This window comes from Mustela nigripes, chromosome 4 (assembly GCF_022355385.1).
Source record: "Mustela nigripes isolate SB6536 chromosome 4, MUSNIG.SB6536, whole genome shotgun sequence".
Lineage (NCBI taxonomy): Eukaryota > Metazoa > Chordata > Mammalia > Carnivora > Mustelidae > Mustela > Mustela nigripes.
Genome location: NC_081560.1, coordinates 45783599 through 45805489, shown reverse-complemented (window position 1 = coordinate 45805489; position 21891 = coordinate 45783599). Strand labels below are relative to the sequence as shown.

The 21891-nt window shown below is 46.6% G+C and overlaps 2 protein-coding genes and 1 non-coding gene across 8 annotated transcripts in view; 1 reads left to right on the top strand and 2 right to left on the bottom strand.

The window, feature by feature from the left end:
- ZNRF2 (zinc and ring finger 2) overlaps positions 1 to 21891 on the top strand; it is a 396032-nt gene that overhangs the window by 133978 nt on the left and 240163 nt on the right. The gene's annotated exons all lie outside the window — the stretch shown is intronic.
- Positions 1895 to 21891, bottom strand: part of NOD1 (nucleotide binding oligomerization domain containing 1) — a 68563-nt gene continuing 48566 nt past the window's right edge. For all 3 annotated transcript variants that reach the window (XM_059396638.1, XM_059396637.1, XM_059396640.1), the window contains 2 exons: positions 18531 to 18614; positions 1895 to 2883 (listed from right to left, as the gene is read on the bottom strand). In XM_059396638.1, the coding sequence (XP_059252621.1) occupies positions 2811 to 2883; positions 18531 to 18614 (157 nt within the window). In that variant the 3' untranslated portion in view covers positions 1895 to 2810. The remainder of the gene's footprint in view (positions 2884 to 18530; positions 18615 to 21891) is intronic.
- Positions 10138 to 10255, bottom strand: LOC132017075 (small nucleolar RNA SNORA24). Its single transcript, XR_009404152.1, has one exon. It is a non-coding gene; the product is annotated as a small nucleolar RNA SNORA24 (small nucleolar RNA).

Here is a 21891-nt window from a genome sequence, read left to right as displayed (position 1 = left end):
GGTTTTTTTTTTTTTTCCTGTAAGGGAAAATTAGTTCCCGGAAATACACGTGGCACACCTGGAAGTGGACCAAAAGATCCTTGAGCCCCCTGCATCCAGTGGGGGAGCAGAGGGGGCACCCGGCGGAGGCTCGCGGGCCCTTGCTCTGTCCTACGGTCCACGACGCGGCCTCGCGTCCCTCTGTTGGGTGAGTCCCACGGCAGCGGTAGGGCTCTTGGGTGACAATGATGAAGGCTGACAGCTGTGTCTTTAGCTGGCGAAGCTAGACTGTTCCCAAGCTGCTTGAAGTGGAGTATTCTTGAACCTGACTCTGAGAACTTCGGGCCCATAGGTGACCTTGTCAGGAAGTTCCCTAAGCCTTGGAGCCCAGAAGAGAACCACCTGGGTGTTGCCCCGGAGCGGAAATGTGCTGCGTTGGTTTCACGGTGGCTAGTGACCTGTACTGAGCGGCAACCCTGCTTTTCAGCATCCAAGCATCCGTGTGTCTGATGCTTACATTTGCCCTGGGGGATGGAGGGACATCCCTAGGAGGCCCAGTTTTCAAGACACAGATTGAGATTCCGAGTCTTAGCACCTGGCCCACAGCCACCTGGTGACTCCATGTTGTTGTTTTTTGTTTTGTTTTGTTTTGTTTGGGTAGGTTCCAAATCAGCCCAGACATGCTGTGGTTGCAGGTCTGAAATAGAGGAGCTGTCGTTTCTCCCAAAACCAACCGGGGTGTCCTGTGGAAAGAGAGAGTCCTGTCCTACGTTGTGGAATTTTTAATTTTTTTTTCCCAACTTTCAGTGGTCTTCTTGATGAGGAAAAGTCTCTACCTCTCTGCACAGAAGCTCACCAGTGAATAATGGAGAGCCCTTCCAACAAATTTGGAAGAAAGAGTTCACCATCTAGAAGACCAGAAGTATTTCCAAACAGAACTTAAGCCAACACTGCTCAAATTCTAATATCCTTAGAGGCAGCAGTTTTAATCTTGATAATCTGTAAAATCAGTACATTTGGTAGTTTCTAAGTAAACGTTAGTCTCCCAAAAGTTTAGCTTTAGTGGTTTAATGAAGTCTGAATCTGTCCACTGAGAAGTATAGTTCTTCTACTGAGGAAGTCTGAAGTCTGCCTTAAGCTCCTTTAGCCTTCAGCTCAACGCGTTCATTCCAGACCTACTGCCTAGAGTCTCTGTAGGGAGAGAGTTGCTGCCTCAGGGGGTGACTCTTAGGTGAATACTCAGATCTGGGGTGAGGGGAGGATTGGCTCAGAGCTACCAAAGCGGCCCCTTAGCGGAGCAGCCACCATGTGTCTGAATGACTGTACAGGATTTTCAGAGCTAACTTCCTCAGTTGCCATTTTCTGACAGGGGCTGCTGCACAAAACCAGACTGGACCTCTGAGAACTCAAAGGTACTGTTGGAAGGCTCCCCCCCATCCCTTTCCCTCTCATGTTTGGTCCTTATTGGCTTGGCGCCTCTTGCCAAAGTGGGTGACAGGTCCACTCAGCTGTGAATTGCCACAGAAGGTAGTGGACATCGAGCCTGGCCACCAGGGCCTACCATGGCATGGTGGAGAGGGATTGTGGAATTTGGCCCATGCAGCATATCCTGGCCCCAGCCACCCCTGACTGAGTTTGCTCCTCTGAGAAGCCAGCTGTATGGGTTCAGAGGTCAGGTAGAAGAAAAGGCCTCAGTTGCGTCCTTGGCTTTTTTTGATCCCTTGGTAGGTGGAGAGGCCTGCAAAGGACCATAACAATGACACCTCTGGCCTTCCTTCAGCAGGCTCCACACAGCACCCCACACCAGGGTGCCATGCAGCAGAGTGAGTATCTCTGAAGGGAGTCAAGGCATGGAGTCCAGGGATCCTACCATGCTTCTCAGGCAAAATTTCCTTTAGAAATTAGAAAATTCTAATTAAAAATGTTTTTAGTACTTTATTAAATGACTTGGCAAAAGAACAAGTTATCTGGTAATATCACCACCCTCTCCCCCATGTAACATCCAGCACGTGCCTGCCACGATGGTCCCTGTGATATGGTCTCCTAACAGGGTTCTCAGCAACCCCCTCAGCCTTAAGTCCAGTTCAGTCATCCTCACAACTGCTCTGAGGCAGGGAGAGAGACACTTCCCCTTCCTCAGGAGGGCAAGAGACAGAGAAGCTTCTGTTTGGACCCCAGGCCTTACTCCTTTTGGAGGATGGGCACAGGTTCTTCCTCCTGGTGCAGAGCACTTGGGCCCACCCTTATCAGCCTTCCTGAGAAGGTCAGCCCAGCATGAGAAAGCCCCAAGCAGAAACTCAGCGTCACGAAGACCCCACCCTTTCTCTTAGACCTGCTAAGAGAGCACCCCAGGATCTCTGCCAACAGATACTGAGACCCAAGGACTAAAACAGAAGCCTGCAAGGAGCCTTCGACAAAACCTTGGATGTGTCATATCCCAACCTTGTGTGTATGTCAGTTAATCTGTAGCTGTGAAAGGTGGGCCGGCCGTCAACCTGTGGGGAGGTACTGAGGAGGAAGAGAAGGTTCCAGGTAAAAAAAAACAAAAAACAAAACAAACCCCCACATGTTTGTTGAGCACCTTTTCTGCCAGAAGCTTGGCACTAACTCTCTACCATGTCCTCAACTCTTCCGTGGGGACAGTATGACTAACTCACTTCCCTGGTCCTGAGGGCCAGTTCTGAACTCAGTCTTATAACATGTCCGATAAAAAGATCCTGGATATGCGTCACGTCTCTTCATGGCGTAGTTATAGTCGCTCAGACGGCTCAGCAGGCCCACTCGTGCCCTGTCTCCTCCCTGGGGCATGGACCCCACACGTGGAGGCGGCCTCAGAAACAGATGATCCGCTTCTCGTCTTCAAAGACTTTGGCCTCCTCTGGCTTTATCAAATTTCCATTTAGGCTGTTGGAGAAAAACAAACAACATAAGTAAAACCGTAGGAACTTGTGGGGGCCTCGCCAGTATGTGTTCTGACACTCTCCTGTTCTTCAAGTGGCCCTGAAGTTAGGGGATGTGCTCTGTTCGGACACTCGTGTGATAATACTACTCCTTTCCAGCTATTGTCACTCTCCGAACTGGCTCTCACTAAGGTCACCAGTAGCCTTTAGGAACCCAAACTTAATGACATCTCTCAGGCCTGGTCATCTTCTCCTTCACAGGCGTTTGGCTGTCTTGCCCTCGGCCTCCGTGAAACACCATGCTCACTTGACTTGCTATTAGGCTCTCTGGCTCTCAAGTGTCTGCCACTCCGTCTCAGTCTCCCCTCCCCTGTTCTCCTGCATGTGGTCTCTAAATACTGGCTTTCCTTCAGGCTGGGGGAAGGGCCTGTCACTGCCCCCCGCGACCTCATCCCTACCTCAGTGGGCTTGCAGCCCCGACCTCTCCTGGGTGCCTCCACCTGCTGAACACCTGCACTTCGATGCCTCCCAGGCACCTCAAGGGGGCCACGCTGGCCCAGCGCCCCCTGGCTCAGTGTCGAACCACTCTTCGTCCAGCTGTGTAAGCCAGTGACCTGGGGATCAGCCTTGACCCCTTCCCTCCTCCTCATCTTCATACTCGGTCTATCCCAGAGTTGTGTCTTACTCTCTAAACATCCCCAGCATGCCTCCCTGAAACTTCTCCATATCTTCACCGCCACCATGGTGGTCTGAGCTCCACCATCGCTTTTCTGGATCACGGCAGTACCGTCTGGCCTCTTCATCTCCATTTCCCTGGAGGAGCCAGAGTGGTCTTTTTATAAAGCAAATCTGATCATACCCCCTCTGCCTCAAACCCCTCTAGGACTTTCCATTGCTTTTAGGATAAAGACCAGAATATGTAATATGACCCACAGATCTCTTATGGTCTAGTACGCCCCAAGTCCTCTGCCTCCCGTTGTCCCTTCTATACTATCTGAACCCCAGGAACACAGCGACATGTTTCTGTTCTTCAAGAATACCATGCTCCTCCTTCCTGCCTCACACAGCCTTTGCATATGCTGTTCCCTCTCCCTGGAACACTCTACCCTGCCCACAGCTGACTGACTCCTACTCATTCTTCCTGGCTTAGCTTAATGCCCCTTCCTTAGGGAGAAGTGCCCTGAAACCTCATCTGTGTTAGGTTCCCTTCTTAGCTCTCTTCTGGACAGCACTCATAATGAATTGCTTGAATGATTTTTCCCTTTATGGTGCGTCTCTCTCACTAGGGGTAAAGCCATGGATGAGGGCAGGTCTGTTGGGGTCACTGTGGATGGTGCTAGCACCGTGCCTGGCACTCCAGCCTTGTTAGTCAGCAAATGAAGATGCAACGCTAAGAGGCTTAGGGACACAGCAGTGACCACTGATTGTGTGTTTTTTTGTTAAGAAACAACCCGCAGGCCCCACGTGTTGTCATTGAGGTAAAGGCCCCAGGTCAGTAAATGGAACTCACTGCCTAATCAAACTGCAGTTCCGCCGCCCCAGGAATACAGCCTTTAGCCAGGCAACCTGACCAGGAAACTTTGAGCCCTTTCTGCTCCTTAGGAGCGCAACCTGGCCTACACAGTGCATTTCTGGCTAGTAAATGCCCCCTTTTGAATGCCTTCTCTGCCTTTCCAAAACCTCTCTTGTTGGGCTCGGCAGAGCTCTATCTGCTTGCTAGACACATGCCACCTGATGTGTGAATTATTTAAATAAAGCCCATCAGACCTTCCAGTTTACATGGCTGAATTCTGTTTCACAGCCGTGGTGGCAGCCGTGGTGGCAGCCCTGGGATCTACAGCGAGCTCCTGACGGCCCTGCAGGGACGGGGAGAATCACAGGCACCGTGTCCCGCGAGCCCTTCCACGTTCCTGACTTTCTTGCCCTTGCCCGGGGGGCCACCGCCGGTGAGTCCTCTTGGTTTCTCCTCCCCTTTTTGCCTTCAAGATACCAACCCAATTGGCTTTCTAGTCCAAGGTGAGGGGGGTTGGGGGTGCTTTCAGGGAGCACCCATCCTTAGCCCTGGGTTCAGCCCACCAGTCCACGCTGGAATCACTTCCCAGGTCCCACCCGTGGTCCTCATTGACTGGGCTTTTGCTGCTTAAGTCCATTCCCCATTTCCAGTCCACAGTCCCTACCATGGAGGCCACTGGGTCAGTCCACGCAGGGAACGGCCTGTGCTGGGCACGGCCTTCCCTCTGCCAGTCCGGGGAAGCACTCTGCGGTTGGTTACTGCTGGTGTGTTAAAGTGCGCATCTTTGTCTTGTTTTGTATAAACCAAGGCTTAGCTAAGAGGATCCCTAAATTCTAAAGAGTCAAACATGCCACCTTCCAGCACACCTGCTCATTTAAGTCTAAAACCCATGGTGCTGGGAGCTGGGAATATCTGCAGAAATGGCAAAACTGTCCTAAAAACACCCTAGCAGTACACCAGCCATAATGGGGAGCGTTCCCAGTAGACAAAGTCATTTGAGAAGCGCCATGGAAGGCCCCGGTTCCCAAGGCAAACAGGGTGCGTGTTTACATGGGCAAGCAGCAGAAACTCCAGAAGGTTTCAAAATTTCGAACTAGTGTCGTTAAAAAATGAATTAAAAGATTGAACAAAAGCCTCCCGAAAATGAAAGGTATAAGAGGGACCTAAAGGAAGTCAGAAGAAATGCCCGTTGCCCCCTTTGTCCTCTGCTACTTCTGTCTGCATTGCCTTTCCTCCTCTGAAAACACCACCAGAAGCAAAACTGGCAAGGCACAGGCCTTACAGGTACTACCCCCCCCCCAATCCTGGCCCCTCTGAGTTAATGGAAGAGGAGTTTTTTTGGTAAACTGTTGGCGCCTGGGTGGCTCAGTCAGTTACGCACCTGCCTTCACTGGCTCGGGTCACGATCTGGGATTGGTGGCAGGTTTGGGGGCATGTCCTGGGATTGTGCTCTGCTCAACAGGGAGCCTGCTTGTCCTGCTCCCTCTGCTGCTCCCTCCGCTAGTGCTCATTCTCCCTCTCTCTCAAATAAATAATAGCTTAAAAAAACAAATAGCTAATGGGAACCTCCAGCAGATAGCAGAGCCTGCACAGGGGACCCTGGAAAAACTGGCAGAAGCCAGCAAAGAGGGAAAATGCTTATCAGGATCGCTTCTGAAGGTGCCTGCAGTGCCCAGTAGAGAAGGGAAAAGAAAACCGTACGTTGCCCTTTTCTTCCCAAATCCAAACCCATCGTTCACTGATGCCCTCTCCCAGGGGGCAGCTGTCACCCTCTTCCTAGTCTCATTTTGCGTAACAGGCTTGGCTTTCTGCTGGCCTGGGACGTGCACGTTATTCTTTTAGCTGTCTGTGGGAGGGACTCTGGATTTGGGGAAGGTAATATCCTTCGTACCCTCTTTTGGGAACCCATTTTAACACCCAATAACCCAAGGGTTATTCAGTACCGCCAGAAATCTCTGAAGTTCAACTGTGTACCCAGAGGGAAAGAAATGAATTGGAGATAATGTAGCGGGGATCGGTGGGCCGATCTAGGATGTCACTAAAGTTATAGCCCAGTTTCAGAAATTGGGAGCAACTGTCCTTACCTTACCTCCCCCCCCACCCCAAAAATGAAAGTCCGTGCTGGGCACAACTCAAAATTCACCTATTCATGTACCTATTCCGAAACTTCCCTCATTTATCTCAAAGACTTGGGAAACCCCAGTCCTTCTTGGAGGAACTTACATTCTTTCTCTGTCCCTTGAAGTTATACATTCATCATGTCTTTGAAATGTAAACACCGCCCACAATCACCTGAGACAGAGGGTGGGAAAGAGGCCTTTTTATAGTACAGACTGCTAAAAAGGGCTCTTGTGCTCAAAGTCTAGTACAGCCTCCTTAAGCTTGATTCCAGGGACAAATGAAAGTCTTATCTTAAAAATCCACAAATATTAGTAACCATAGGGTCCTTGCCTCTGTATTTTTTTTTTTATTTTATTTGAGAGAGAGAGAGAGAGAGAACACAGACGGAGAAGCAGGCTCCCTGCTGAGCACAGAACCGATAGATGTCAGGCTCCATCCCAGGACCCCAAGATCATGACCTGAGCTGGAGGCAGATGCTTAACCAACCGCCTCTGTGTTTTGTATGTATGTGTGTATGCCATAAATGTGAGATATTGTTTCTGGGTGGTATTACTAAAATCAATTTGTAAAAGAGCCCTAGTGAATTGGTTTTGTAGGGGCTAAGGGCAGGCTGCTCCACTGTGGCTTACTGATTATTTTAAATAAAATAGTATTTAAGAGACAACCTGTACAAGAAGGACCCTCAGACCCTCCTCTGTCCCCCTGAAAGCAGAAGAAATATCTCCCATGTGAAAGGCAGCCAGGGAGGTACAGACATTCTTATCTCCAGACATAGGAAATTTAGAGTCAAGAAAAATGTATAGACAACACTTGTTAATGTCTACTAATTTAATATCACACCCCAAGTTCTGCCTAGAATTCCTTACAAATTGGAGCTCCCAAAGTTAAATTTTCTTTGTCCTGTCAATTCCTCATGAATTTACTCCTTGCCTCTAAAAACTGCCTGCCTTGGTCATCTCTTTAGGTCTCAAGCTTTGTGTTTTTTTCCTCTGGTTAATCTGTTTTGTGTAAATGTAGCTCTTAGTCCCACTGGAAGAAACTGAAGGGTAGAGGAAGAATTCTTCCTTCCCTCTGGCTGGTGTAGTTGGTGAATACTCATCCTCAGGGCCAGCTGCTCGCCCTGGAGCTGTTGTCCCACAGAGATCTGGGACAGCTGACACACGCACAGCCAGCAGAAGGTAAGGTTTCTGACCACACCAGCCTCCCAGCTTCTCTGTCTGCAGGGTCTGGTGGAATGAGTGATAAGACTCTTTCTTTCTCTAAATTCAGTTAGCAGGAGAAAATACTGTAGAACTAGGTCCTTGCGCTGAGCTACTTTTGGCAAAAATTGGTAGAGTACTCTTGGGTGACTGATCATTTCCTCCCAGAGATGGTCATGGTTTTCTTTCTTTTGTGTTGAGGGTCACAGGAAGGAATTCTCACAGGACAGAATGCAGGCTTCAGTCCTATAAGCCTACTGTGTAGCCGGCCTCATGGACTGGTGAGGTCACGGTTCCCCTCAAACCAGGGTCTCTTTAGACAAACTTTGCTGTAAGTTAATACGCACATGAAGTAAAGGCTGTTGCTAAAGAAACATCTTGGAAGCCCAAGCTGCAAAATTGGTGGTCACGCGTCAACACTTAGAAGCTGTTACAGTGCTTGTCATCTAACTTAAAGACCCCCGGTCAGGATAAGCTGGTCAGGGAATGGGTTAGATTGAAGCTCAGTCCCCCGCCAGCCTCAAGAAAATGTCCATGCTCCAGGGTATGCGATAAACACTACACAGTCCCCAAACTCAAGACAGGGCCCTTCTAGGTATTGGCTTGGCCCCCAGAGACCCAAGGCTTAGGCATGGCTATTAATGCGAATATAAAATTCTTCCTTTCGTCTAGTTCTGTGTCCTAAGAGCTTGGCTTTGTGACCCATGGGCATATTTTCGCTGGTCTCCGCCACTTGGAAGAGCACGCTTACTGGGGAGCATCTTGCTGGCCAGTCTAATAGGCGGGGGACCCGAGATACACAGTTACAAGCAGCGTGGTCTGTCTGGCCATGCCAGCTTTCCGGGAAGTTTGTCATAAGAGGTCCCAGCCCATAAGGGAGAGACCTCTGTTGCTCCTTAGTGCTGGAGAAATCTCATTCCAGTAGCACCTGCCTCATGTCACAGATAGCAGGTCTGTACTAGATGCATCCCAGGCATCCTCTGGGAGACCAGAAGCATGGAGACCAGAGGCACAGAGAATAGTCCAGAGACTATTCTCATGGCCTGTACAAGAGGGTGGTTGCTTTCCCAGACTATTCCTGGAAGTAGATTTTTGGATCACAGGGGCTGCATCATCTATGCTTTCTCTAGGGACACCTCTTAAGTCTTGGATTAAGCCATTAAAAGACTTATGACTTTGAGTCACAGTTGAAATTAATAGGATCCATTTGCTCAATGTCCAGACATTAGATCCTTTAAATTGGCTACTTGAAAGAGAAGAATTACCTATGAAGAGCTCTCAGTTGTCTTATTGGTATAATGGCTAGTCTTAGGGATTCCCTTGACAAGGTAAAAGAACAAACATTAGATTTAAGACAGATGAATGTCTACGTCCCATGGAAATTCCCCTTCTTAAAATCCAGCCCAACCTCTAGGTTCAAAGTATACAGGCTACTCTTATAAATGCTGGAAGCCAGAAAGTGAATTTAATAGAAGCACCCAAGACAAACAGGATGGCTTGGTTTACCGTAATCAACCTCTGTCAGCCTCAGCCATTTCTATATGCTCACCTTTGCCAGGTATATTCTGGACCACGCCCCCTCCTGCCAAAAATTCATGTCCCCCAGACAACTGCAGATCTTTTATAAAGCCCTTTTCCCTCCATTTTCAGAAGATCCTACCAAGCTTAGAGAAACATTAAAAAGATTGGACTATTCACAACCTCCCCTTCACAGGGGAAAGAGGTAACCGATGAAATTTCTCCTAGGCCCTCCTCAGTGATCAGAGGAAGCCTGATGCTGAGGGGCTAATAGAGGGGGAAGGCTTTTGTTAAAAAGCTTTATACAGACTGTACAAAAGATAAAATTCCCCTTGATACAAAGAAGCAAATTTAGTTAAAAAGGTAAGCCAGTCCCTTGATATTCAGGCTGGAATCCAGTTCTTAGGGGGAATTAAGTAAAAAATCTACTTATCTTTACCAATCTCCAAACCTCAGCCATTCCTCTCAAAATATTTGTGGATATTATCAAAGGTCAGTATATTGGAACAAAATTGCCCTGCACTTGAGGGAAGAAAAGGTCATTTCTTTTCCCCCAGAGCAATCAAGCATTTTATTTAATTATAACAAGGAAGCACTCACTTATTCTCTCCTTGAATGCCATATTTAAGCAGAAATAATATTCAGGCCTCTTTTGAAAATACTCCCCTACTAATTTCCAGAACATTATTCACCATTTAGGACCCAAGCCACTGAGATTTAAAATCATGTTTGGCAGTGTACCCCAGGGCACTAAATAAATAAGCCTCCACCCACATTACTCTGAATTTCTGAATATCTTGTCCCATGTTCCGTTACCCAGCAGAACAACTGAGCTTCCTAGAAGCATTTGAACAATAGCTGGATATGTGCCCAGAATCCCAGCACCCTCCATGTTTCCAAAAGCAAAGAGGTTATCTGTGCAAGTCAGAATCTAATGCCCGTTAAGTGGTGATGGCTTTGCCAGTAAATAAGAATGTGCTCTTCCATGGCTAGGAAGACTGCCACGGCCGACAGGTCAAAAAAAGGTCAATTTTAAGTCACAACTACCCTAAAACTCTTAGAAAAAAAAACTTTTTGCATTCTTGTCCCTTTAAATCATAAATCTGGTCATGTCTTTGAAATATGAACAGAACCCACCATTGCCTGAGGCTGAAGGAAAAATGGGAAGGGAAGAGACCTTTCTAAAATAGAACCCAGTAACAGACCTCTTGGGCCCACTGGAGTACCTCTGATAATGGCAGATATGCTCCAAATCGCCACCCTGGACAAAACTTCATACTTGCCCTGTACATTTTCTACCCCCATCTTCTCTAGAACCTAGGTAAGAACCATTCTTGGAAATGCAAACTTGAGAGGGAAATTTCTCATTAGAAAAAGAGAGAGGGGGGCGCCTGAGTGGCTCGGGTTAAGCCTCTGCCTTCGGCTCAGGTCATGATTTCAGGGTCCTGGGATCAAGCTCCACATCGGGCTCTCTGTTTGATGGGGAGCCTACTTCCCCCCCACCCCCGCCTCTGCTTGCCTCTCTGCCTACTTGTGATCTCTGTCAAATTAAAAAAAAAATCTTAAAAAAAAGAGGGAGATACTTGAAATTGGGTCTGTAATCTCTCTACAGACACAAGTAGAACCAGAAGCTGGAAGATTTTGTTTGCCTCTGGTCTGCGTGTTTGAATGAGTATCCATGTATGTTGTAAATGTGAGGTATTTTCTGTACTTCTGGATGGTATGGCTAAAATTAATTTGTAACAGAGCTCAATTTGGTTTATCTGAAGGCAAGCGCTGGTAAGAAGTAGGCATTCTAAAACTCAAAGCTCAGGGCATGCCTGGGTGGCTCAGTCGGTTAAGCATCCGACTCTTGATTTCAGCTCAGGTCATGCTCTTGGAGTTGTGAGAGGGAGCTCTGGGTTGGGCTCCATGTGCACAGGGGAGTCTGCTTGAGATTCTCTCTCTTCCCTCTGTCCCTGCCAACCGCCAGCCCCACAGTTCTCTCTAAAATTAAGTTCATCTGATCTGGGAAAATACTTGGTATTAAAGCTTACTTGAGATTATTGGTTTAATTAAAACAGACCTGTCTTTAGACTTATCAGCGTTAAATATAAAACTTTTATCCTGCCTGGGTTTACTGAAAGACCAATGAGCTTCATGTTTTCTCTGTTGTAAAATCTGTCAGAGAAAAACCAAAACAGAATAATGGTTGAGTCTGTCTAATGTCTCATCCAGTTTTATGGGTAGTCCAAATACAATTAAGAATAAGTAAATTAAATAGATGTAAATAAGATCAAAAGGTTTCTAGCTAAACTCTTATTTATTTGAGTGAGCACAAGTTGGGGGCAGAGATAGATGGAGAAGCAGACTTCTCACTGAGCAGGAAGCCTGATGTAAGGCTGGAGCCTGATGTGGGGTTCAATCCCAGGACCCTGGGATCATGATCCAAGCCAAAGACAGATGCTTAACTGACTGAGCCACCCAGGTGCCCCTCCAGGTAAACTTCTAAATAGCTTCCAAAATATTTCTGGTGGTAACCCAGAAATTTAAAAACTTGAAAGTTTTGTTTTTAAGCAAGGTCTGTTAGCAAAACCTCTTTTGTGCTGTTATACTATGAAGAAACACATGTTTCTAAATTATGAGCTGTATTTCTAAGTTTGCCAATCTAAAGAATTCTGGTTCACAGCTGTTTACTACTTAGTTTTCACTAGAAATTAAGGTTTCTAAGAGTAACAAATTCTAATAAATTAAGCCTACTGAAAAGACTAAGGTATGTGTTTTGGGTTAGAAAAAATATGAGGAATAGAAATACCTTTTTTTTTTTTAAAGATTTCATTTATTTATTTGGCACAGAGAGAGATCACAAGTAGACAGAGAGGCAGGCAGAGAGTGAGAAGGAAAGCAGGCTCCCTGCTGAGCAGTGAGCCTGATGCAGGGCTCAATCCCGGGACCCTGGGATCATGACCTGAGCCGAAGGCAGAGGCTCTAATCCACTGAGCCACCCAGGCGCCCCAGAAAACATTTTTGTTGAAGAAAAAAATAAGTTTGTCCAGAAGTTTAAAAAAAAAAAATTGTAGAAGGTTTACAGAAATCTTTGGAAAGAAATTTTCTGTGTGGCCAGTATGGGTAAGATGAGGATAAATTTAAGTAAATGAGTTTTATTATCAAGAGTATACTGGTGCACAGTTAGAGTTGTTTTCTCCTTGTTAAAAGGTCAAAGTTTTCTTGATCTGCTCTTACTAAGAAATTATAAACAAAAGTTTTTCTTTACCTTTAAAGTTATCTTCCTAGGGTGCCTGGGTGGCTCGGTTGGTTAAGCATCTGCCTTACGCTTCTGGGATCAGGCTCTGCACAGGGAGCCTGCTTCTCTCTCTCCCTCTGCCTCTCCCCCAGCTTGTGCTCTCTAATAAAATCTTTTTAAAAAATAAAAGTAGGGGTGCCTGGGTGGCTCAGGGGGTTAAAGCCTCTGCCTTCAGCTCAGGTCATGATCTCAGGGTCCTCAGATCAAGCCGCACATGGTGGGGGGGGCGGTCTCTGCTCAGCAGGGAGCCTGCTTCCTCCTTTCTCTCTGCCCGCCTCTCCGCCCACTTGTGATCTCTGTCAAATAAATAAAATCTTTAAAAAAAAAATTAAAGTTATCTGTCTAAAAAACAAGGATTCTGTGTTTTGCCAAAATAATTTCCTATGTTTATTAGGTCTTTGCTTACTTAAAAAACCCAAGTCTTAATATTAAAAGGGCTAAATTTTGCTTATAACTGTGTATCCTTCTGTATTGGCCTTTATAATCTTTTATTAACACTTTGGTTAGATGGATAATTATTGTTTTATGATGATTCATGATCCTATTGAACCAAATGTCCAAACCTTTCCATATTTTTTCACATACTTCCCACAGTCAAATTTCTAAAATGAAGTCTTCACAACCACAATCTAACTGAAATTTTCCAGAGGACCCCTTGCACATTTCAAAGATCTCGTGAGTAATTAAACTCCTTAGGTTTGTGTGTTGTGTTTAATCCCACAGACAACACGGTCAAATAAGTGCTACCAAACTTTATATTTGTGTAGATGTCCATTAGCAAAGTAAGTATTCTAAAAATTACATGAAACTCCACAAACAATCTGTACGTCCTGGCATGTTATTAAAGTGTTCTATGTCACAGAAATAACCAAATTTCCTGCCACTTGCATTGTAATAAACTCTAATCACATCTTTAACCATGGCCATTTTAGAAACTTTTATCATATACAGTTCCTCTTTTTTACTGAAATGCTTTTACGAAAGCCTTCTGCAAATGTATTTTTGTCTTCTGTGAGACTCATGGAAAGACTTCTCAGTACAGGTCTCTGATCATCTTCAGCTCATAAAACTAAACTGGGTAGGAATTTCCAGAATGAATGGAAGAACTAAATTCAAGCAGAACAAGAAAAACATGTGATTAAATTAACTAAGGAAGAGAATTTTTGTAACTTTTTGTTTAAAGCATCGTTGACTTAAAAAATGTTTTTTCCAGATTTAAGGAAACTTTGTCTCTTAAAATACTAAAACAATAACCAAACACAGGTTTATCTGTGTTTGATTACTTATTACAGAGAAACGAAAAGATATTTTGATACTTTGGGAAACTGAAAAAGGCACATACTTCTAGAAATTATGAAACATACTCATAAATCTGAAAATCTAAAGAATGCTGGCAAAGCAGTTCACAATTGCTTACTTATTAGTGTTCACTGAAAATTAAGGGTTTTAAGAGCTAAGAATTCTCATAACGGGGCACCAGGCTGGCTTAGTCAGAAGAGCGTGCAGCTCTTACTCTCAGGGTCATACGTTGGAGAGCCCCATGTTGTGTTTAGAGATTACTTAAATTAATAAAACTTAAAAAAAAAATTCTAATGTAATTAAGGCTACTGGAAATAACAGAAATAACTATGTAAGGAAAGAAGGATGTGTGTTTTTGGTAAGAAAAAAATGAAAAAGAGAAATATGTCTTTGATGGAAAAGTAATTTTGTCCTAAAGTGAGACTAGTTATTTAACAAGGGGAAACTTAGGACAAAATTTTAATGTAAAAAAAAAAAAAAGCTCTGGAAGGTTTGTGGAAAAGAAATCTTTGGAAAGAAATGGTGATATGGGGCTCAAGGTGACTTTTCGTGCAAGGCAGCAGCAGTAGAATCTATAAAGATATGGACTAACTCCATTTTCTTTCTGCAGAAAATGGCCCCTCAGGGCCACATTTTTGCCATCCTGATGTCCTTCTAACATGGCAAATGTCTGCTCCAGAATCAGAGAAATTAAACTAACAGTCAGGCTATGGGAAACCCAGGACAGCTGCTTGATTCTTCCTCACTCCCTGACAAACCCCATTTTTGGTTTTTGCCCTCCTGCACCCATCACAGTACACTCAAGATGACTCAAATCATAAATAGACATTAGTGGGGAAACGTCTCTAAAATTGCAAAAACAGGCTTGCAGCAATGTGTGACTGGTCAGGTCCACAATCCTGAAAAAACGGTTCTTGTCCCCAGAGGTCTCAGACCTACTCCTCTGGACCTTCTGAACACCTGTAGAGGCACTGAATTCAACCGCCTCTTGGTCCAGGTCACCAGTAGTGCATGTGTGTTTTCTGGAAGGATTGAAGCCTTTCCATCCCACAAGACTGTTGTCCTCACAGTGGGAAATAAAAAAAAACAAGTGTTTCCCACGTGGGGTATACCTTGTATAATCTCCGGTGATCGAGGCACCCTCTTCACTCAACAAGAACCTTGCAGATTTCCTGCAACTCTGTGTACAACCTTCAGCTGATTCCTTGTTTCATGCCAGTGTGACCAGCCACTGTGAGTCTTTGTTGTCTTACACTCCAGCCTGTTAGGAACAGCTTCAAGAAACCATCTGGGATCCCAATTCAAAGGGTCCTGTTAGTCACAGTCTAGAGCCAGGTGCTGATTAGGGATTCTGGAAACATCACCAGAGGAGAACAGCTTTTAGGACTTTACGGAATGCTCCTGACTACCGATACCACTGCACAGCTAGGAGACACGGAGCCTTGAGACCCCATGGCACAGCCGACGGAAGCTCCACCCGAGGCCTGGGCCTGGACAGATGCTGGAGAGCTACCATCAACCCAACCACGGAGAGAAACAGCTGCCCCCACAGACTGCCTCTGCTCACGACGTGGGCTGGAGGCTTCACCCTGGGACTGAGCATTGGCCCTTTTCCTTCCCTCCCCTCTGGTATTGTCTTGGCGAGATAATGCCACCGCTCAGGGGGCAACCTCGGGAATTCAGAGCCACCTTCTATCTCAGGCTAGGAGAAAAATCGCACTTTTATCACTGGCTGACTCTGGTGAATTTACAACAGGAGTTAGAAGGGAACTACAGGGAGGCTTTCATGATTCAGGACTCTCCTTTTGGCAGATCCTTACTTCCAGGGATAAATATAAATGAGGCTATAATCAGGCACTTCTCCTTAATTCTTGAAATGTTCGCCAAATTGCCACTAAAGCAAGAACTGCCCACACAGGTCCCTAGACTCTCTGTCCAGAGTTGTTCCCGGTAACAGAAGAGCCCTTGATTATCGAGCAAGGAGCTGCCTGGTGGACCCACTACCACCTGCTACACCCGGATTCACCCTTCTGGGAAAGTGGAAACTCAGGTCAACTCACAAAACAAGCCGCTTGTCTTAAAAAGAGGACTCCTTCCATGGGGTCGTTGATTTATTTGATTTTGACTGGATTGGAGACCCTGGCTTCAAAGTACCCTGTAAACATGGCACATTATCTTACCATAATCATCATCTCTCCCTGCTGCATTACCTTCTTTCACAAATTTTAAATACCTGTTTGCAGCTGCTACCCACCAAGCAAACGGTCTCCCCAGACTGGACCAACACAAAGGCACAAAGAGGACAACCGATTTAAAGGAATATAAATCTGAACTCCTAACCTGAGAAAACATCATGACCCGAGAATGCCGAAGATCAACAGAGGCTTTGAGAACTACAGGGGAGCAGCTGAGAGGAAAGAAGGTAACCTTTAGTCAGTCAACATAGAATTTCCTGGTCAATCCCAGGAAATTGACTGAGAGGCTCCTTCAGCTCCCCTTAAGAGGGGCAGCCTTGGCTAGAACAATGCATTCCCTGCTAGGGCATTCGTCTTTGTTCATGCCCTCTGCCTTTAAGAACCTTTCTCTCCTTTGGCTTAGCAGAGCTCCCCGCTGGCCCCCCTCCACCGCCAGGGGACGGGCTAGGTGGGATGCTGCCAACTCCTGAATTGTTTAATTAAAGCCAATTAGACCTTCCAGTTCACTCAGCTGAACCTTGTTTTCTTAATACCATGACCCAGGCCCCACACCCCAAAGAGCTCATGGTCTGGAGTACACCGCCTCATAAGACCAACGTGTGTGGGGCGCCTGGGTGGCTCAGTGGGTTAAGCCGCTGCCTTCGGCTCAGGTCATGATCTCAGGGTCCTGGGATCGAGTCCCGCATTGGGCTCTCTGCTCGGCAGGGAGCCTGCTTCCTACTCTCTCTCTCTCTGCCTGCCTCTCAGTGTACTTGTAATTTCTCTCTGTCAAATAAATAAATAAAATCTTAAAAAAAAAAAAAAAAAAAAGACCAACGTGTGTGCTCCAACCCGTACAATATCAAGTCCCAGAACACACAGCCTCCTGTCTTAGCAGCAGAACCCAGGGCGGGAGCTGGGGCTGCAAGCTCTTCAGGTCCAGCGCAGGGGAGAACTAGTTGTCAGTCCAAACAGCGAGCCATTGAGCTGCTGATGACTGCAGACAGAGTGGCTCCCTCCCCACTCCCAGCCCTGAACAGGACTTTGCAGAACCCAAATCATGACATCACACATGGAGATGAGCACAAACTCAAGTCCCAGGGGCTATCACGGGCCTTCCAGACAGAGGAGTGGGCATAGCTGCGCAGACCGCAGCGCCTTGGTCAGTCTGGCGGAGCTGGGCTCTCTTCTCTCGGACAGTGTTTTCTAAGCACTTTTTTCAACCATGACCCAACCAAGAATTACATTTTTCCATTGCGAACCAGCATCTGTCCATACACACATATACATACCTGAAACAAGTATAAAATCATACTTCATACTATGGACAGCGCTTTCCCTTACTCTGCTCAAGTTCATTTTTTAAATAATGCTGGTCACAACCCAACCAAACTCATTTTATGATCCTCTGACAAGTTCCAAGGCAAAGTTTAATAAGCACTGTACTCAGAGCCATGGTCAAGGGGCTATACCCCGATATACTTTTTTTGGCTGGGAAATTCCCCCCAGTCATGAAGAAGTCAAGTCATTAATGAGTAACTGCCCTCTGAGTGGAGGATTTGAGTTCTCAGAGAGGCTGCTCCTCCGATCTCACAGAGGCCACAATGAGAGGGGGAACTCGTCTCCCCATCTGTGTCCTCAAGGGAGGTCTGGCTCTGCCCCCTGCTGGGTCCTCCACACGGTTGCTCTGCAGGGCTGTGCCCTCCCCACCCCCCCCCCCCCCCCCCCCAAGCCGAGATGCAGGACAAACTCCAGAGTACTTAGGAGTTCAGCCCCCTGCTCTCAGCTCCGGGAAGCCCAGACTCTTAAGCAATCAGGGTTCTTTCAGTCTGGCTAACTGCCATTTCCCCAGCACCCAAACCATGGCTGCAACCGTTACTATTGGGAATTCCCCCAACCCTGCTTATGGCCTGGCACATTCTGTAGGCCCAGACCCAAATGCCTCAAATGTGTGTGGGGGGGTGGGGGTGGGGGAATGTGTCTTGTGAGGCAATAACAGAGCGGAACAGGGCTCAGTGTTGTGGAAAGCAAATAATTTGGCTCTGTCCCACTAGCCGCATAAACAGCTCCTCCAAACAGAAATAGGAGGTTGAGGGAGAGCACAAGTCAGCTCAAATCCAGCATGGAACTATTTCCTGAAAGCCAGGAAGCACCGAAGAGAAGAATGAGCCCCAAACTCTGGTTAGCACATTCGTCTCTCAGCCTCCTGAGTCCCTGAGTGGTTCACTTCTAGCAGGGATCCCTTTCTGGGGCTGTTTGCCCCATGCGACCCCAGGAAGGTAGAGGAAGACGGGGGGCTTGGGAGGAGCACGCTGACCGCAGTCAGGCAATCTGGACCAGATCCAGCTTCTCCTCTTAGGTGGCACCTTGGGCAAGCTTTACGTCACTGGGCCTCGGTGTGGAAATAATACCAGCTACTTGACTAGATAATGGGAACCATGAGAGGTAATTGCAAAGGGCTCCCCATTGTGCCAGGCACCCAGTCGGTGGTGCTGAATCAGTAAGCACTGTTACCATTGAGGACCAGCAGCAGATATGTCTTACCAGATCTCCATGATGCCAGTGTTCCTCTGTAAGGCATCTGCCAGCTGGGCAATCCCCTTGGCTGTGATCTGGTTCTGGATAAGCCTGAAAGAAGAATGTATCTTGTAGTAGATACTTAATACTGGAGTAACACTGCCCCCTCCATTAGGGAGTTGTAAGAGTGTGGTGGAAATGAGGCAGGGTCAGGGGAAGTACTGTGTCCCTGTGTCTTTTAAACTGGCTAAGACTATCTTGATCAGACCTACCAGAATAAAGGACATCCTTTAAAATGTTCAATTTTTTGGAATTTATCTTAGAGTGAGCATAATATATCTGTGTATTCATACATAGATTATTTAATACATGAATACATTTATGTGTGTGTGTCGGCATTTCTCGCGGCAGGGTGCCCAGTCAAAAATGTTTGGTGGCTAGCAATCTGAACAACAAATTCTAAGAAACACCCAGGGGAGAGACAGTCTGGTGGCTTTCCAGCTGGCTGGGGAAGGCAGTTTTTAAAGTTTAGTAGCTGCCAAATGGCTGTTCACCACTTTGGGGAAACAATGGGTTCTAAGAATGCACCATGTCCTCTCCGTGTTGAGGTCCTCCGGTGCGGGGCGGTAGGGAAGAGAGATTCTCCTGCCGCTGCTCATGGGTCCCAGTAGGAAAGCATCAATAATGGGGCTTCGAGGAGTGTACCCTTTAGGTCGGTAGCAGTGATCCAAATGAAACAAAGGCTTCTGATACAGCCGGGAGCCTGGACAATTTCTCAGTGCTGCCCCGGACAGCGGGGCTTCCAACCCAACCAAGAGCTTCACACCGCACAAGGCACCGATGCCTCCTCACAGACCTACTCCTTTGGCTCTTTGTAGAATAAGGCTACTACTGAACTTGACCCTAAGAAATCCGGGACCCTGACCCAAGAAGGCAGCCCTACCAAGATGAGGGCTTCATCTTCATGATTGATGGGATTATAGAAATTAAGCAAGAAGGGGCCAACCCCCTGAAGAGGCAGGACAGCACAGCATTCAAAGCTCCCCTCCTCCACACACCCACACCCACTCCCCATACCCACTCCCCACTTTCAGCCACAGAAGCTTGAAGAAATAGCTCACACTTTTCTATGCCTCAGTGGCCTGATCTGTAAAATGGGAGCAAGAGAAGGTCCCCTGCCCCGGGTGTGAGGTCTCAGTGGGAGGATGTGTATGAAGGAAGTTCTCACAGTTTCTGCTCTGGTGTCCAGGGGCTGGGCGCGCTCGTCACCATCGCTCCCCCAGCTCATAGGACCATGTCCTAGTCTCCCAGTCACATCTCCCAAAGTGGGACCCCTGGGCTCAGTGGCAGAGGTGATGACCCACTGGTAAGGACAACCACAACTTGGACATTTTGGCAAAAGGAGCAAAGACAGAACCTGGAAGTGGACCCAGAACCATACATTGGGTTAAATTGCTGCTGCTTCATCACCTCTACTTTGCCAGGAGAGCTCCTTCCAGCCAAGAGCTGGCAAGACACCAGGTAGTGAGAGAGCCAAAAAGTGTGACAGCCCTCAGGGCCACATGCTCCCCGGGGCCTTCTTCACAACGGCCAGTGTGGTCTGCGCACCCATTAAGCCGCCGAGACTCGCTCTCTAGCCTCAGTCCAGCTTGAAGCTCCCTGTAGGGGCCGGCCTGGCACCAGGAGTGGGAGGTAAGAACGTCTACAGGCCAGAAAAACAACAACAAAATAGATGTAAAAGCACAGATTGGCTGCTTTAAAGAAACTGACAAGGTGAGCTGAAATTCATATGGAAATACAAGGGACCCAGAAGAGCCCAAACGGTCTTGAGAAGGAAGAACAAAGTTGGAAGACTCACACTGCCTGATTTCAAAACATACTACAGAGTTAGAATAATCAGGACAGTGTGATCCTGACGTAAGGATAAACAGATCAATGAACTAGAATAGAAAGTCCAGAAATACACCCATACGTTTACAGTCAATTGATTTTTGGCAAAAGCATCAGAGCCACTTAAAAGGGTAAGATAGTCTTTTCAACAGGAGGTACTGGGACAGCTGGATAGCCACATGCCAAAGAATGAATTTGGGCCCCGTGCCTCAGACCACACACAATAATTAACTCCAGAAATTAGCATTTAGGATCACAGACCTCGATGCAAGAGCCAAACTCTAACACTTAAAGAAAAACTTTAAGTAAATGTAAATCTTTGTGACTTTGGATTATACAACAGTTTCTTAGCAAGACACCTAAAGCACAAACCACCAAAGAAGAAAACTGGACTTCCATCAAAATTAAACACTCTTGTGCTTCAAAGATCATTAACAAGAAAGTTAAAAAAAACCCCACAGAGGAAATAGTTATAGACTGTCCACCTAGTGTCTAGTACCCTGAATATATAAAGTAACTCTAACAACTCAGCAATAAAAAGGCAAATAAATTAAATTTTTTAACATTTAAATTAAATTTGGGGGAAGGATGTAGAGACATCTTTCAAAGATACACAAAGGCCAACAAGCCCAGGAAAGGATGCCTAGTGTTAGTCATCAGGGAAATGCGGATCAAAACCGCAATGAGATAACACTTCCCACCCACCAGAGTGACAGGATTCAAAAAGATGGACAACCAGTGTTGTTGGTGAGGATGTGAGAACTGGGAGCCTTCCCACATTGCTGGTAAGAAGGTAGAGTAAAGCAGCCACTTCAGAAAATACTTCGGTGGCTCCTCAGAAAGTCACCTACAGGGGCACCTGGGTGGCTCAGTCAGTTAAGCCTCTGCTTTTGGCTCAGGTCATGATCTCAGGGTCCTGGGATCGAGCCCCGCATTGGGCTCCGTGCTCAGTGGAGAGCCTCTTTCCCCTTCTCCCTCTCCCTTCTGCTCGTGCTCTCTAATAAATAAATAAAATCTTAAAAAAAATAAAAGTTAACAACAGAGTGGCCACACGACCCAGCAATTCTACTCCTAAGTGTATACCCAGGAGAAATGAAAACACATGTCCACACACATTCACAACAGTCAAAGAGTAGAAACAACCCCAATGCCTACCAACCGATGAATGGACAGATTGTGGACGATCCACACAGAGGAATATTGGCCACACAGAGCCATGAGGTTCTGACACATGCTAGAAAGTCGACGAATCTTGAAAACTCATGCCAGTGAAGGCAGGCAGACAAAAAGTCACATATAGGAGTCCATTTCCGTGAAATGCCTAGAATAGGCAAATCCTCCAGTCCTTGTCAAGGACAGTCAAGTCAAGGACAGGGAGGTGATGTTTAATGAACGGGGGTGTACTCCGTCTTGGGGCAAAACTGTCCTATAATTAGATCTTCATGTTGGTTGCCAATCTGTGAGTACACCAAAACCCACTGACCTGTATTTTTTTTTT